Raw genomic sequence first — 16,202 nt, 5'->3', positions numbered from 1 at the left:
TATAAATACCACACCACCTCCACAAGGGGAGGTAAGCAAGAAAATACATTCTAAGTCCTTACTCACTTTTAGATTATTATTATCTTCTCCTACAATATCTTATTCTCACACCGGAGGGTTACCCCAAAGATGATCCCTCTGTCCCTTTCTGAGGGGTAAGTTCACGGTGCTGCTCGTTTTGTAGGTGGAAGAATTCATATTCCGGAAAACCATCGGTGATATAGCACACTCATACCCGAGGAAAGTTGATCGTATACTAGTAAGTCGATCCACGTTTCTTCATTTATAATTCAATCTGATATCCAGCGAAGTTGTAAATACTGAGGTTTAAAAGGGAACCTGTTTTGCCGAGATCTCTCTATCTTCTCCATTTGTTTTTCATAAAACTTTGAAGATATATACACAAGTGTGATCACTTTGTAGGAAGAAATATATACGAAGATATATCTTGAAGATGAACTATTTCGGAGATGCTGCGGGAAATGAGCGATTTGCAAAAGCTTCATCTTCACGAAAAGGGAAAAAGAGTAATTCCGACAAACCGAAACAACCACAGAGAGGCCTTGGTGTAGCACAGTTGGAGAAGATTAGGCTGCAAAGCCAAATGGGGTATCATCCAAATAATGTTCATCCCCAGGTATATATATGCATCTATCAATTTTTGCCTTTTTTTTACCAATAGCTACATAAAACGCATATTACATCTTGGCCTTGTTGATTTAGAATTGTTTTTTTTACCAATAGCTACATAAAACGCATATTACATCTTGGCCTTGTTGATTTAGAATTGTATCCGTTGCTACTTTTGTTTTACCGGTTTGTCTGTCCCAAGTTATGATGGGATCTAGTGCATTAGAAAACCAACTAGATCACATATTATGAATGTATAAGTGTGTGTGCGTGTATACCGTGTATAGAAGTACATCATGATTCAAACAACCTGTTCATCATCTTCTTTCTCATTCAATTGAATATAATTTGTTTTTTTGTAGAAATTCATTAACGTGAATCATTATCAAAGTTGGTTTAATTTACTATCGATATGCAGATGGGTATGAGCGAACTAGAAAGATCAAACATAGCATATGTTCAGTCACAGCCTAGCAGAGACCCAAGGTACAAGTCTTTTACATTATTAAGAATCAAGTTGATAATTAACTTACACTCCCTCTTGTCCATAAAAAATATCTGTATTTTTGTTTGGATCAATATATTTTAAAATTTCTTACATGTTGTTCCTATAATAATTTGTACAAATTATTACGAGTTTTAAGATTCGGTAATAATCACCAACTTGATGTTGTATATGCTTATAGTTTTTTAACTTTAAACTACTTTTTCTAAAATAATTTATATGTACATGGCTCAATCTTTTATGCGTGCTTGATTGGTAGTTGGTGACGGATGCATGAAATTTAATAGACAAAAAAATATGGTCGGTTAAAATTAAAATGGGTGAAATAGGGCTTTTCATACAAAATGTATAGCTCAAATCAAATTATAGTTAACATGAGCATGCAAAACTAAACAATAAATAATAATAATGTAAAAAAAAAAACTATATCTAGAAATAAAAGAAAATATCGCTTAAAACAAAATAAACATGGTGAAAATTATTGGGTTGCGAAAATGATGCTTAATTTCTAATTTCTGTAAGTCTATTTATGCTTCTAGTTAATTTCTAATTTCTATTTGTCTGCTTAATTATGCTAAATATACTTTTTATTGGTCGCACGGAACCTAACTAGCCCCTGTAATATAAGGCTAGATCCGTCAATGTTGGTGTTAATATGTTTCTTTATTTTTTTTTGGGCGCGGATAGTATACTGTTTTATTTTCAAATGTTACCTTGCTTCTGAGAATTATATTTTCATATGTTGAATTCTCTAAACCTATGTATTTGAGTCAGATGGAACGCAAGCAATGCCATATTTGAGGCTGAACACTATGCAAAACCAGGATTAACTATGCATCTCTTCCAACTAGAGGTAAGCGTACAATCATACATATGCATAGATGCATTTTTTATTTATACCAGTGGAGCCAAGGGGGAGTTAGAGGTCCACTAACCCCGGTCATTGGAATTTGTCAGATTTTTAATAATATCAGAGTCTTCTAAAAAATATATATAAGTTGGACACATAGTTGTGACAGATAGAAAAGAAAACAATAATGTGACAATATCTTGTGCTGTTGACAACATAATGGTGGCCCGGGCTCCCCTCAGAAGTCTCTTAATATTTTCGATTGCAAGATTCAATCAATCAATCAATCAATCATACCCAGTAAAATCCCACCGATAGCAGAGCTATAGGTAGGGTCTGGGGAGGGTGGGATGTAGGCACACCGTACCTCTATCCAAAGGAATAAAGAGGTGGCTTCCAGAGAGACCCTCGGCTCTAAGAACATGTGTATGAAGCAAAAAAAGGAAATCAAAGTTTAACAGTTATATAAAAAACTACTACTAATTATAATAATATTAATAAAAAGGTCACAGTTTAACCGCAATATAAAAGCTAATAATAATAATAATAAAATATGTAAGGGAAATACCATTATGGTATGTGACCTAAATAAGTTAAGTCTAAGCCCTAAGGTATTCAATTCTCTCTAAAAATCCTTAACTTTAATTCTACTTCTCCACGAATTCCTATCCTCAACCATGTCCTTGGAGATGTTTAGGTCTATCAAATCATGCCTAATCCTCTCATCCCAAGATTGTAGGCTATATAGTTTCTTTTGAGTAATGTTTTGCATATCCGTCTTTGAGTTTCTTTAACATTAGAAATTAAAATTAGTGTCCGCGAGTTCATCAAAATTCAGCATGTTATCTAGTTTGAATTATAAATTGGCTGCCAACTGTTTCTCCAACATGTGCATGTCCCTGACCCTTTTTTCTCTTCTCTGTGTAATATTGATCATACATATAGGATTCACTTGGAGAGAAGAAATGGAGTGATTCTATGGGATCAAGCAGTCACAATTATGATTCAAATGGCAGTCAAGAAATGGATTTAGAGCTAAGACTTTCACTTTAGTTAAAGTGTATATTCTTTACTTTGTTAACTCATAAGCACAAAACCAAACCAAACGTCACGAAAATCTCGATTTTACAGATGCATGTAATCAATATCATTCACCTGATTTTGTGTTTTTTTCTTTTTTTTGGTGTTAATCAGTTTTTTTTAAGGGAAACAAGGCCAGCTTCTACGAAAAAAGTTTTTTTAGTACTAAAATCTCGAACAACTCTTGTATACCGATAGTCAAATGAGAAACTTTCCGCTCCTTTTGAAAAAATTTCATGGGTCCACCACTTAAGTTGTAACTCACACATGGTACACCACAATTGAGTTGCTATAATTACTTGGTTTGGTTGAGGGTACCTTAATTATACATAACTTTAAATTTTGGGCTATATATATGATTCCTCTATAAATTAGTATTGGCTAAACATCGCATATAAATCCATTTTCCTTTTAATCTTTTCACGTGATTCATGAGTTATGCGGTGCATCTAATTTAACTTTATTAAAGGGACATAAAGTAAAAATTATAATATTAAGATATAGTTCAAGAACTTGGTGCTTTGTGGGGAATAATAATGCTTTCTTTAAACAAGAATATTAAGATCATTATCTTGTGTTTAATTTTTTTATCAAGCCTGAAAAACGTTGCCGGTACACACTGTAATTACTAATTAGAGATGGCAAAAAGTTCCGAGTCTGACAGATATATTCGAAACCCGAAACATATAGGATGGGTATGATGTTAAATTTAAATTGCATGTATGGAACGTGTAGTATATATTGGGTAGTCTATAACCCAAATCAATCAATTAAACAAACAAAACTAGTAATCTTGTATATGGTTGTAGATGAAGAAATCGCAACCTGGATCATTCTCTGAATCGTCTAATCACTATTAGATAAACCTATTTGTAGGTTACACATAATAATTTATCGGATAAGACAATGAGAACTATGAACATGGAATTGAATTTTATTGTTACTGATGAAGATCCAGAGAGAACCCAGTAACCTTGGTTCTCCTCTGTATGTGTGCGATCAAGAGATTGATTCTCCGACTGTAATGACACATCGGTCCACATCTCACATAAGCCCAAATAAAATTAAGCCAAACCCACTTCACATATCACTTAAGCCCAAGTGAATAAATAATAAACCCAATGTAATTATAAAGCCCAAATAACGGTTAGAATTAAATCGAGCCCGCACTCCCGCGTCACCTAAATCGTTTAATCTCTAAATATTATTTCCTTGATCGACAAGTTAATCCAATAGCACTAAGATAACCAACAATCCTCCCCCATTTTAGTGATATCCATGATTAACTTAATCATCCCCACAATAACACAAACACTATGCATAAATGAAAATGTCCTATGAATTATAATTTTCATTTTAGTATTTACGCATTAAAAATATTAGAATATCTTGGGTGTCATTATGGATTGAACCCAAGTTATCCATTTTTAATACTTGTAGGTAAATAGACATGCGTTTCTAAATCCATTCCACCTGACATAATATTTTACTAGTCTGTGTTCTAATCCTTCAAAGAATATATCCAAGCTCAAGTCCAAAACTTCTTGAAGCGGCTAAACTTCATATTCTTATAGGTAATTCAATATTCTCGCACCCGCACTGCAATATATCAATGAACTATTAAGAAGCTATACTTCGCCCTCCTTTATCTTGTGGTCCGAACACATACCTTGGGATGATTATATGTGTTCCAATATCTTTATAACAAGCTTTCTGTATTGAATTCAGCATCTAACGTTGTATTAGATGGGAATTGGGTGTCTTGACATAGGATATTAAAATATGAACTTTAAACCCATCCCCATGACTGATATGTTCGCGAGATCTCTGCCTAACTGTTTAGTTAGATCATCAGCCAAATTATACTCATATATTACAAACTCAACTGATATCACACTTTGCATGATGAGCTCATGAATCATGCTACGTATAATATATAACCGTCTAGATTTTTCGTTATACATCTGAAAATTACCCTTAATCAGCACTATCCCACCTGATAGATTTTGGTGATATCGGTTTGACCACAATGGAATTTCATAATAGCAGTTTCTTAGCCATTCAATCGCTTTTATCGGTTGTTGCAAATGCTAGAAACTCACATTCCATTGTCAAGTGATGCAAATTCATTCCTTAATTGCCAAAGAAATGAAACCACACATTCACTTAGTTATACAATTTGCATCAGAATACCCTTCTAAAACTGAAGGAAAACCTAAATAACACAAACCATAGTTCATGGTTTTATTCAAGTACTTAAGTAGTTTGTTTACTATTTGTCATTGTTAAGCACTATTAATTACTAGCATATATGCTCAACTTACCCACAATATAAACTATGTCAGTCCTTGTGCTAATCATAGCATACATCAAAACATCCATAAGCCTGACACTTGGTATATTTAAAACCCGGCTTAAACGAAAACGCCTGAGTGTAACGTACAGATTTCTCAAAATACATGTGACACTATTAAGTGACAATATTATCATTAATTTATTTAAACATCAAGTACACAAGTTCGTAAATAAAGAAATACATATTATAAAAAAAATAAACAACATGTCCATTATTAATATAAACTAAGTACTAGTATCTTCTTCAATGCATCATCCTCTAATGATTGTCCATGTAGCATATATATAAAATACAAGCCAACTAAACAAATAGTTGATGAGTTCAGACAAGTTTTGTTTATATATAATAATAAAATCATAAAATTCCATGTGACATGTGTAATAATTGCGTAAGATACTTTCCAATTGATAACAACCAACGTACTCGGATAATGAGCTAGGCCCTTTTCCACTCATACCAAAACGGTCCTGAGTGCAAGGGGGGTCATATGATCATACTTATTGAGACTACCACGTGCAAGTAAGATTTGTGCAAGTAATCAAGTAGCACACACGTCCATGATGTGAATTGTAGTTTGAATATACAAATAAGCAATTGTTTTGGTAGAATATATATGCTACCCTCAAAATATGCAAAAGCGTTAGAAATAGGGTGTGAGAAACTCGCCTTTGAAACTGGAGATAATATAAAAACAAATGTCGATGGCACGTTAAAGAAATCGAAGTGATCGAACCTCACGAACTATGATTAAAAATACAAAATTAAAAACTAATAAACAGAATTATAAAAGTTAAATAATTTAGTTTTAGAAATTATACATTATTTTAGTATATATTTTATTATTCTAGGGGCATTTCATATAATAATATTATTTTAAGCCTTAAAGGTAATTTAACGTTTTATTATTATTTTAATATTATTTAATTAATAATTTATCACTAAAATGAGAATTATATCCTTTATGAAACATCGATTTTAACAGTATAATATTTATCCCGAAAACAGTTATTTTAGCATATTATGATATTAATGGGAAAGAAATAATATAATATTAACGGGTCTTGCGAAACTTAACGGGTATGAAAAGTTGGTTTTTAGAGGAAAATTGATAAACTTTAATTTATAATTAATTTTATTTAACTTAAAATAATTTTGTTTAATTTATAATAATTTTTAACAATTTAAGTTGGTTTATAAAATAAATGAAATATGATTTAAAAACAATAAACATTAAAAACGACTAAACCCAGGTTCGAACCCGAGTCTCTAAGACCACACCCAAGTGAACAACCAACCGGACCAAACTGCTTATTGATATTATAACAGAACAGATTTTATTTAAACAATAACCTAAGTTTATCTTTAACCTTCAAACCATAGATCTTCAATTCGTTAATTTGGTTCTATGTACGACGAAATTAAGCTAGGGGTTTTAATCTATTGATGAAAACGATTCATTTGCATATAACAATTACCTGGACATATGAAGGAATGATGGTTAACAGAGGTTGGCCGGTGTTTGAACTTGAACGAGCAATTATGTAACACCCGGCTTAAGCGAAAACGCCCGAGTATGACGTACAGATTGTTCAAACACACGCGACATTATTAAGTGATCATAATATCATTAATTCATTTAAAATCTCAAGTATACAATTTTAAGCAATGAAATTCATTCAATAGTAGGAAAAACAACTAAATTAACTTGTCCATTATTGTTGGGTAACTTAGAACTAGTATCTTCATCACTTCAACCTCTAATGATTGTACCTATAGCATGTATATAAAATAAGTGGTCAACTAACAAGTAGTTGGTGAGAATCACACAGTTTTGATATACATACATAAAAGCTATACAATTCTACGAGCATGTGTAACAACGCAAGCAAGATCCTTTCTAGTTGGCAACAACTAACGTCCTCGGATAAACACACAATGCAAGCAAGGTCCTTTCTAGTTGGGGACAACCAACGTACTCGGATAATCGCATAACGCACACAAGGTCTTTTCCAGTTGGTAACAACCAACATACTCGGATAATCGCACAACGCAAGTAAGCAAATAAACACACAGGTCCATAATGCGAATTGTAGTTTGAATAAAGCATACTAAGTAATCATTTGAGTAGGATATACATGATACCCCCAAAATATAAAAATGTTTTTATAGGGGGTGTGAGAAACTCACCTCAGAAATTAAAGCAAGGAAATAAAGATAACACCGAATGCGTCAAATGAACCGAAACGAACTATCCGCACAAACTATAAATAAAAGTATATACGAAAAATTTAAAGACCAAACTAACAGGATTATTAAAGTTAATTATCTCTAATTTTATTGGGAAAATATATAATTTTATTTAACTTTTATTATTTTAAGGCACAGATTAATTTTATATTATTTTTAAGCTTAACGGAATTTTAACGGTTTATATTATTTTAATATTATAACTTTAACACTAATATGAAAGTTACAATAATTTCAAGGCATGGATTTTAAATAGGGATTTTATTTCGAACTATGTTAACAAAGTAAAATTAAAACTAACGAATTATAAAGCTAACGAATTTTAAAGTTAACAAAGTAAAATTAAAACTAACGAATTATGGTTTAACGAATTAAAATTTAATGAATTTTAAAGTTAATGAATTAAATTTATCGTAACGGAATTTATAAACTCATTTTTTAATGATTTAATGAATTATAAAGTTAATAAAGTAACGGAAATATAAATTAGTTTTAACGGTTTAAAGAAATTGGAAGTTAGGTTTTAGTTGAAAATGATTAATTGTAATTTACAAAAAATTTCTTTAGTTTAAAAATAATTTTATTTGATTAATTATGAATTTTAATTTATTTATTGAATTGATATTATTTAAGAAAAATGTTTTAAAAAATAATAACAGTTTAAGTAATGACCAGGGTTCGAACCCGGGTCTATTGGTTATCAATCAAAGAGTTTAACCACCAAGCCAGATGTTTTAATGCGTTTTATGGGTCGTCGGAGCTTGATCTCGGTCGCTGGAAGCGGCTGACGGAAAAACGCGGGGTGACGCGAGGTGGGGGGGGGGGGTTAATATTATTAATTTAAATTAATTTTCACATTTGACCCTTGAACTTTGATATGTGTTTAAAAATGAAAAAGAAGTTATAAAATTTGGATATTTCTCATATTATACCCTTATAGTTAAATTTAGTAAAAACTTTAAACCTCGGAGTTTTGTTAATTGATCAAAATGAATTGAAAACGAACGATCGATAACCGTAACTCATCGTGAATATTATATTAATGATGAACGATAAACAAGAATATATTGAAACGACAAAACAGGTAGGTTTAACGAATATAAATAAAAAAAATGACGAATGTCACATCATTTCCTACTTTTGAGAATTTCGTCCTGAAATTAAGTAAAATAATCCGTATAAAAAAATGAGGATACTTAGTTTGTATTTGGTCTTCCTGCTCCCAAGTGAGTTCAGTGTCACGCTTGGTTTCCCAACACGCATACACACACCCGTTCATCTCCAATCCGACCCGTCAAACTCCGAAGATTCCGAAAACCGACACAAGGTACATTTAGATATTGATTTTATATTTTGGTTTTGGATCTTGAATATAGATTTTATGGTAATAGAGTTAGGGGGTTGAATATAGTTAGGGTGTTGTTTGTAGGCTACTTTAAGATTTCGGCTTATGGGTTTGGAAGGGAAGACAAGACGTGGCGTACAATGCTATACGTCGCGTCTGGTCTATAATTTTTTTTAATTTGATTATGTTATTATTATTGTTATTGTTGTTATTATTAGGGTATTGTTATTAGCATTATTATTATTGTCTTTTATTATTATTGTTATTATTATTAGGGTATTATTATTATTGTTGTTATTGTAATTTTTATTATATTATATTATATAAGATGGAGAATGAGGATGTGGAGCAGGAGCAGGAGCAGGAGCAGGAACAGGAGCATCACCAGATATTAGGAGACAACGTTTTAGTTGATTACCCGCATCTACAGTTTCAGGTCAGTACCGACCATTCCGACCGTTATCTGCGCTTCCGATAGATGACCCCGTGTTATAGCACGGTCCTCTATTGGAAGTTTACAGACGATTGTGACGTCCGGGCTCGGACAACCGAGTACATCGGTCAGGGTACGCCGTGGAGTCGATGTTTCCCTGTTACCCACACCGTGCACTGAAGCTCACACCGGAGGTTTACTCTATGTTATGTTATATAATATATTTTATTGTTTCACGCCGCGTGCGGCATGTACGGTGAGATCCCTATAAGGCAGGTAGGTGCAGATGATCGTCGCGCGAAGATTTTTTTTCACATATTCGGGGGGCGATATTCACCTTTCTATGGAGGAGTTCGCGGTGGCGATCGATCTATATACGGAGGCGGATGTACGACTTTCGATTTACACGGAGAGCATACATTAGTTACTGGACGACGACTTACGGATCTGGTGGAGCATAATTAGCGGTGATGCTTTCGGGCCTAGGGCTACGAAACCGAAGGTCTTCGCCATCAGGGACCCGTTGCACAAGTACGTGAACATGTGTATATTATATTATATTATACATGTACCTTTATAGACTGATTGCCATGTCTATTACGGGGTATAGTTAGGGCACGGAACACTATAGCCTCCGTGACCTTTTTTTTTTTTTTTTGCGGTGCCTGCTGTCTGCCACGACCTGCAACTAGGGCTATTCAAAGTCGGATATCCGGAGATTCGGATAGTGGATTTCACTATCCGAATCCGTATATGAAATTTCGGATATCCGAAGTTCGGATATCCGAAATTTCGGATATCCATTCGGATAGTGAAACGGATATCCGAAAATCTGAAAAAAAAAAGTTTTCTTTCCTCTTCTTAGCCTTCAGATCCCTTTTTCTTTACACCCATATTAAACAGATCTATATAACAATGGCATCTGTAGTTCTTGTTAACCCATATTGAATTCAATAGAGCATCAACAATGAAACCAAAAATAGAACAGGTCGATCGACTTCGTTAATTTCATATTACGAGTCAAAAATATTGTAGTGGTGGTCGAAGACGAGAAGAGAACTGAGATCGGAGATGTGAACTAAGTGATGGCAAATGAATTGAGCAGCTTTGAATTTGTTAATGGCGGCTGTCAGTTTTGTATCTGAATGTGTGAATATGAAAGGCAGTTACTTATTTAGGGTTTTCAACATATATTATATTCAAACATAACAAATAATTAAAAACTATAAAATTTAACTTTCGGATAGTTCGGATATCCGAATATTTTCAAAATCACTATCCGAATCCAAATCCGAAAATTCGGATATTCAAGATTATTAAATTCAAACATAATAAATAATTAAAAACTATAAAATTTAACTTTCGGATAGTTCGGATATTCAAACTATCCGAATATTTTCAAAATCACTATCCGAATCCGAATCCGAAAATTCCGATATCCGAGATTCGGATATCCGAATTTGCGGATAGTTCGGATTCGGATTTTTTTGAACACCCCTACCTGCAACCTCTCTCAGGGGTGTACAGATTACTTTGTCGGGCACTATCAACGGCAGTCGCGAGGGTCCTAGCTTGGTGGCCCGGACGTCACCCAGATTGCGATTTCGATGAGGGTAGGAGAGTAGGCAGATGCTGATCCCTCAGCCTGCAGCAGTTGCTCGAGCATGCATATTGTCCAGGCATATGAAAGACCTAATGAAGCGTGCATATCGCGTCATGCGTTTGAATACCAGCAGTGACGCCCGGTTATAGGTCATTGAGTGGGGATGCTTTCTAATTTATCTTTATTATTATTATCTCCATTACAAACGACTTCAGCAATTGGCATCCATCGGGTAAATTACATAGACTACTAGTTTGTTTGGTTTCATTTAATCTCCAATAATTCTAGTTCTAGTTCTTCCCCAAATAAAAATTAAATAATTTCCGAAGACGAACTGAAAATCAATCAAGTATGGATAGGATTGTGGGCGGAAAGTACAAGGTTCGGTCAAATTCATCTAGGTTTTTACTGTTATTATTTTTTTTATCAATCTTCAGTTTCAACTTACTTGATTGAGCTCCTTTTTCTCCCAGCCACGCATGTTGATACCTTTGAAATCGTTGCCGTCAAGATCGTAACTCTTCCATTTCTATTTCTTTATTATTATTATATTATAATTGAGACTCTTTTGAATTCATGCCTTCTATTACTCAATTGGACTATGTGGTTTGAGATTAGTTGTGATATTGCTTTCTTTCTGACTCTGCAGGAGAACAATAAGACGAAGCATCCTCAGCTTCTTTATGAAGCTAAGTTATGCACTATTCTTCACGGAGGAAGTAAGTGTGCTTTCACTTTGATTCATACCAATATCACAATGCAGATTTACATATTTACTATTAATTAATGCTTGTTTGGTTTCTCTTGTAGGTGGTATACCTGCCACAAAATGGTCAGGTGCATATGCGGAGGATAACGTTTTAGTGCTCGATTTGCTCGGCCCAAGTCTCGAGGACTTGTTCGCCTATTGTGGGAGAAAAATTTCAATTAAAAACAGTCTTAATGTTGGCCGATCAAATGGTAACATATATATAGTCTGTGTTGAGTCGTTTGCTGTCTGATTTCCTCTAAAACATAGCTACTTGACTCCATTTTTCTTGTTTTTGTAGATAACGAGAATTGAGTATGTTCATTCTAAAGGCTTTTTTCATCGTGACATCAAGCCTGGTAATTTTCTCATGGGTCTTGGTCGGAAAGCAAATCAGGTGATAATGACGACCAAATTGATTGAAAAGTGACCATTGTATGTGCTTCTAAAGTGTTTTAATCATGCTTGACTTTTGATGCATCTACCAGGTTTATATTATTGATTTGGGGCTTGCTAAAAGATACCGTGATGCAACAGCCCACCGACATATTCCTTACAGGTACACTAGCTATGCCAGCATAGATAAACTTCCTTAGCTTATTGTCTACATGTAGAATAGGGATTAATGTGGTTGTTTTCTCACATTTTCTTTTTTCTGTTAACACTTGAATTTTTATTTTAAGTCTTGACTTTTTATGTAGGGAGAACAAAAATCTAACTGTAACCGCACGTTATGCAAGCTGCAATACTCATCTAGGAATTGGTAACAATGGCTTTTACTGAATTTGAAGCAATTAAAAATATAAATTCACTTTTTATTGGTCTGTTTTGCAGAGCAAAGCCGACGTGATGATTTAGAGTCTCTTGGATATGTACTTCTATATTTTTTGAGAGGAAGGTAATCTTTTTTCTGCGACATGTTACGTCTTTCATCTTTGTAATAAAGTAGTTTCTTCGTCTTGGTTTTGTGCTTCTTATATGTTTATATTCTAATGTGCACGCGTATATATCATTGACATAATCTTTTTGTCTAGCCTTCCATGGCAGGGTCTAAAAGCTGCCACAAAAAAACAGAAGTATGACAAAATATGTGAGAAGAAGCTATCAACTCCGATTGAGGTGCATGCATGTGATGCATTTATCTTGTTAAGTTTAAAACTTCATTCTCTCTTTGTGTTCTGACTACAATATTAATTCGTGAAGGTTTTATGCAAGTCTCACCCTGTCGAATTTGCGTCATATTTCCATTATTGTCACTCGTTGACTTTTGACCAGCGGCCTGATTATGGATTCTTGAAACGTCTATTCCGAGAATTGTTCACTCGTGAAGGTATTTCATGTGTCTGGTTTTTGTTTCATAATATATGATTTCTTGTGATTTGACATTTAAGGGGCACTGATATTATATTTTGTGATGCAGGATTTGAATTCGATTACTGTCTTTGAGACTATCTTGAAGTATAAACAGCCACAAAAGAATAAAAGTCAGGCACATGTATTGGTTAGTGCTCTTGAAATTTAGGCCTTCACTCATCACACATTACATTTATTTTCATCATTTCTTCTGATCAACAACATATTCATGTTTTGCAGCCAGTTCATGGAGAAAGTAGCAGTGGGGCCATAAGTAGGGATATGGAAAGACATCAAGGTTAGGGATATTCTAGAAGCATCTTGCATGCATTGGGGATGGTTCTAGATTGTTCTTTACATACGGAAGAAGCTTGTAAAGCAAGCAACTAACTTTTGTTTTAATGGCAGGAAGCAACAATGCTACTTATTCAGCTGAATTAACAGACCGTCTGAGATCAAACAACACTGCCAGTCCAGGAGTCCGGATGCAACTGAAATCACCAGTTAACAGAATGACGGCTGACAATTCTCCTGAAAGAAATGTGAGTTCTCTTTTACAAAAAGAAATTTTGTATATATTAAAGAAAGTGTGTGTGTGTTTTGGGGGAGGGGGGGGGGGGATTAGAAAGTTGATTTTGCCTAAGCTAAGAAGACATCTCATCCTTCTATTTTTCTGATCAATGGCTGAGATCAAAGTATAGGAGAAAAGAGGGACGTAAAAGGATTTTTGGTATAGTCACTTTTGTTGACCTTTTTCAAGCTCCCCCACTTTTTTTAAATGGTCGTAAATTATTAGACGTCTTTATTTTTTTTGAAAAAATTGCACCATAAATTCGAGCATTGTTTTCTTTAATTTGAGTACTATATAAAAAGACAATTTTATTTAAAAAAAAAAGAGACAAAAGCTGTGCTGTATTTTGACGTTTTGTGTTGTATGGCTGTGCTGTGTTTTTGGTCGAATTATTGTGCTGTATTTTGAGGAAACAAAAGAGGGGGGGAGGGTGCGATTTTTGCTTTTTGGACCAAAATGCCCTTTAATCCTACCTTTGAGGAGTGTCACATGCCACCTTTATGTATATATGGAGGCCGAATGACGAATGCATTATGATGTTATTGCAGACTTTCATTCATCCACGAGTACCACCTACTTCATCTGCTTCCCCAAAAAGACACCCCACAAAACTCGCTTTGTCATCGGAATCGACCAACCCTAATCATGCAGCAGACACTACTACAGCTCTTTCTAGCAGCTGGATTTCCTCTTTGCGTCACATTTCTTCTGCTAAGTGATATACACTCGGTAATTCACATGACTCATTCTTCTACAGTTGGACGATTTACTTATGTATGGACTAATAATGCGGGTTATGCTTTATCTCTAATGGGTCAGAAAAAAAAAAAACAAAAACACAAACAAAAAGCTTGAAAGAAAATCGCGTCTATCCAAGTGTATTTGTAATGTATAAAACTTTTCACAGAATTAGATTATTGTTAAAAGTAGCATCATTTTTGTAATCATTTGAGAGGCTACTTATTTTTATAAAAGTTACGTGTTTAGATGATAATTTACCCATTGTGACCATGACCTAACATTTGTAGTTTTAAGAAGTCATCGGTTCTTTGTTTATATGGATGGTGTAGAATATTTTGATTTTTCTTTAACTTGTGATATAGCTTTTTAGGTTTTACATAGTGGTTATTTATATATAGTAAATTATATATAAAGGTTAATTATATCAAAATATCTAGTCTGTGCTGATAGAAATGTGTTAATACTGCTACATGCGCCTCGTGTCTGCAACACTGCCAATTATATCCTAGTTTTTCCCACCACATGGCGTACTCCTTTGTATATTTGCTGACTAGATATGGCTCTTATGTGTTTCCTGGTAGCTTAATAAGAGTCAAGATGATTGTGATGCATCAAGCTCAAACATGGGGGACTAGTGGTGACGAGTTTTCATAGAATTTGATGTTTAAACAAAGTGTGTTGTGGATTCTTGAGAAGCAAGCTTTTGTGCCTTGATGAAGGAGCAAGCATGCTATGAATGTAAATTAAATGGTTAGCTATATATATATATATATATATATATATATATATAATATTAAAGACCAAGGTCATTTGCAGGTTCTTCAAGTAGATACAGATCAACTTGGGGTCTTGGCATCTTGTGTAAACGTAAATGTCTTTTTTAGCGGTTTTTAGTTTTTTTTTCCCCTTAAACGCAAATCCAAATCTCCTTTGTCAAGTAAAAAATTGAATTGAGTTTGTCTAAGACTTTTAAACGGTAAAGTTTTACTAATTTTTAAGGTTATACAAACTAATGCAATATTTTAAGCTAGTCCTGAATATTTCTTTCACTGGTGAGTGATCTTTGTTCCTAACCTATATCCCTTATGATAGATCCAGCATCATATACTCTTCAAGAGAAGTTTATTGTGAAGCAAATTTTTATAATATTCATTTATACACGTATATGTGTTTGTGAGTGGTGATTGCTGTCGTATTAAGTGTAATTAGGGAGAAATGTTTTGAGACCTCTTTTCAATTTGAAAGAAAATTGTATTAAGGAGTAACTTTGGTTTAATCTCAAGCATTGTGTTTAATGTGGATGTGCTACATCGAGTAGAATCATAAATCGTTGCTAAAATATATTTTAGAACAATTGTTAGAAATTAGAGTGAAGAGTTAAAAACAATTTTTATTTTTTAAATAAAAGATCAACAAAAGTTAAAAGTATAATTTATTGTAAAATAAGAAATTATACAGCAGTCATGCGGAGTGTGTTTTCACACAAAGATCTTCACATGACCGGCATTTTCGTACTAAGAGTATATGCTTGTTTTAAGAATTTTAAAAATCAATGTTCATTTTGAAAAGGTTGACTATTCATTTGTCCATTTTTAGAATATACACAGCAAAGGATCATAGTATATCGAGTTTTCTTACGGATTAAGTTTTTCAAGATTAGAGGTCGGTGATGCGATCCAAAACCAAGATCACATTTTAATATGCACAGGTTTATTTCATATAGTTATATGATCAAAGGAT

General features: G+C 33.6%; 1 protein-coding gene, 1 long non-coding RNA gene and 1 pseudogene across 3 annotated transcripts; all 3 read left to right on the top strand.

Annotated features, from left to right (window-relative positions):
* Nucleotides 1-1,038: 1,038 nt before the first annotated feature.
* On the top strand, nucleotides 1,039-3,038 carry LOC143534366 (protein SPEAR3-like). The gene is made up of 3 exons (XM_077028872.1): nucleotides 1,039-1,116; nucleotides 1,910-1,988; nucleotides 2,931-3,038. The coding sequence occupies exons 1-3, from the start codon at nucleotides 1,043-1,045 to the stop codon at nucleotides 3,036-3,038; spliced, it is 261 nt and encodes an 86-aa protein (XP_076884987.1). The 5' UTR covers nucleotides 1,039-1,042.
* A 6,303-nt stretch (nucleotides 3,039-9,341) lies between these two features.
* On the top strand, nucleotides 9,342-13,190 carry LOC143533873 (casein kinase 1-like protein 3; annotated as a pseudogene). Its single transcript, XR_013135439.1, has 9 exons — nucleotides 9,342-9,449; nucleotides 11,699-11,768; nucleotides 11,860-12,009; nucleotides 12,099-12,194; nucleotides 12,286-12,356; nucleotides 12,499-12,560; nucleotides 12,632-12,695; nucleotides 12,832-12,916; nucleotides 13,001-13,190. The product of XR_013135439.1 is annotated as a casein kinase 1-like protein 3 (transcript).
* Nucleotides 13,191-13,312: 122 nt separating this feature from the next.
* LOC143534358 (uncharacterized) lies at nucleotides 13,313-14,337 on the top strand. Its single transcript, XR_013135540.1, has 3 exons — nucleotides 13,313-13,448; nucleotides 13,559-13,692; nucleotides 14,270-14,337. It is a non-coding gene; the product is annotated as an uncharacterized LOC143534358 (long non-coding RNA).
* The last annotated feature ends 1,865 nt before the right edge of the window (nucleotides 14,338-16,202 follow it).

This window comes from Bidens hawaiensis, unplaced genomic scaffold, assembly GCF_021521415.1.
Source record: "Bidens hawaiensis isolate Kalapana, Puna unplaced genomic scaffold, B.hawaiensis_p1.1 tig00000760_1, whole genome shotgun sequence".
Lineage (NCBI taxonomy): Eukaryota > Viridiplantae > Streptophyta > Magnoliopsida > Asterales > Asteraceae > Bidens > Bidens hawaiensis.
This window is presented reverse-complemented; position numbering and strand designations above follow the sequence as displayed.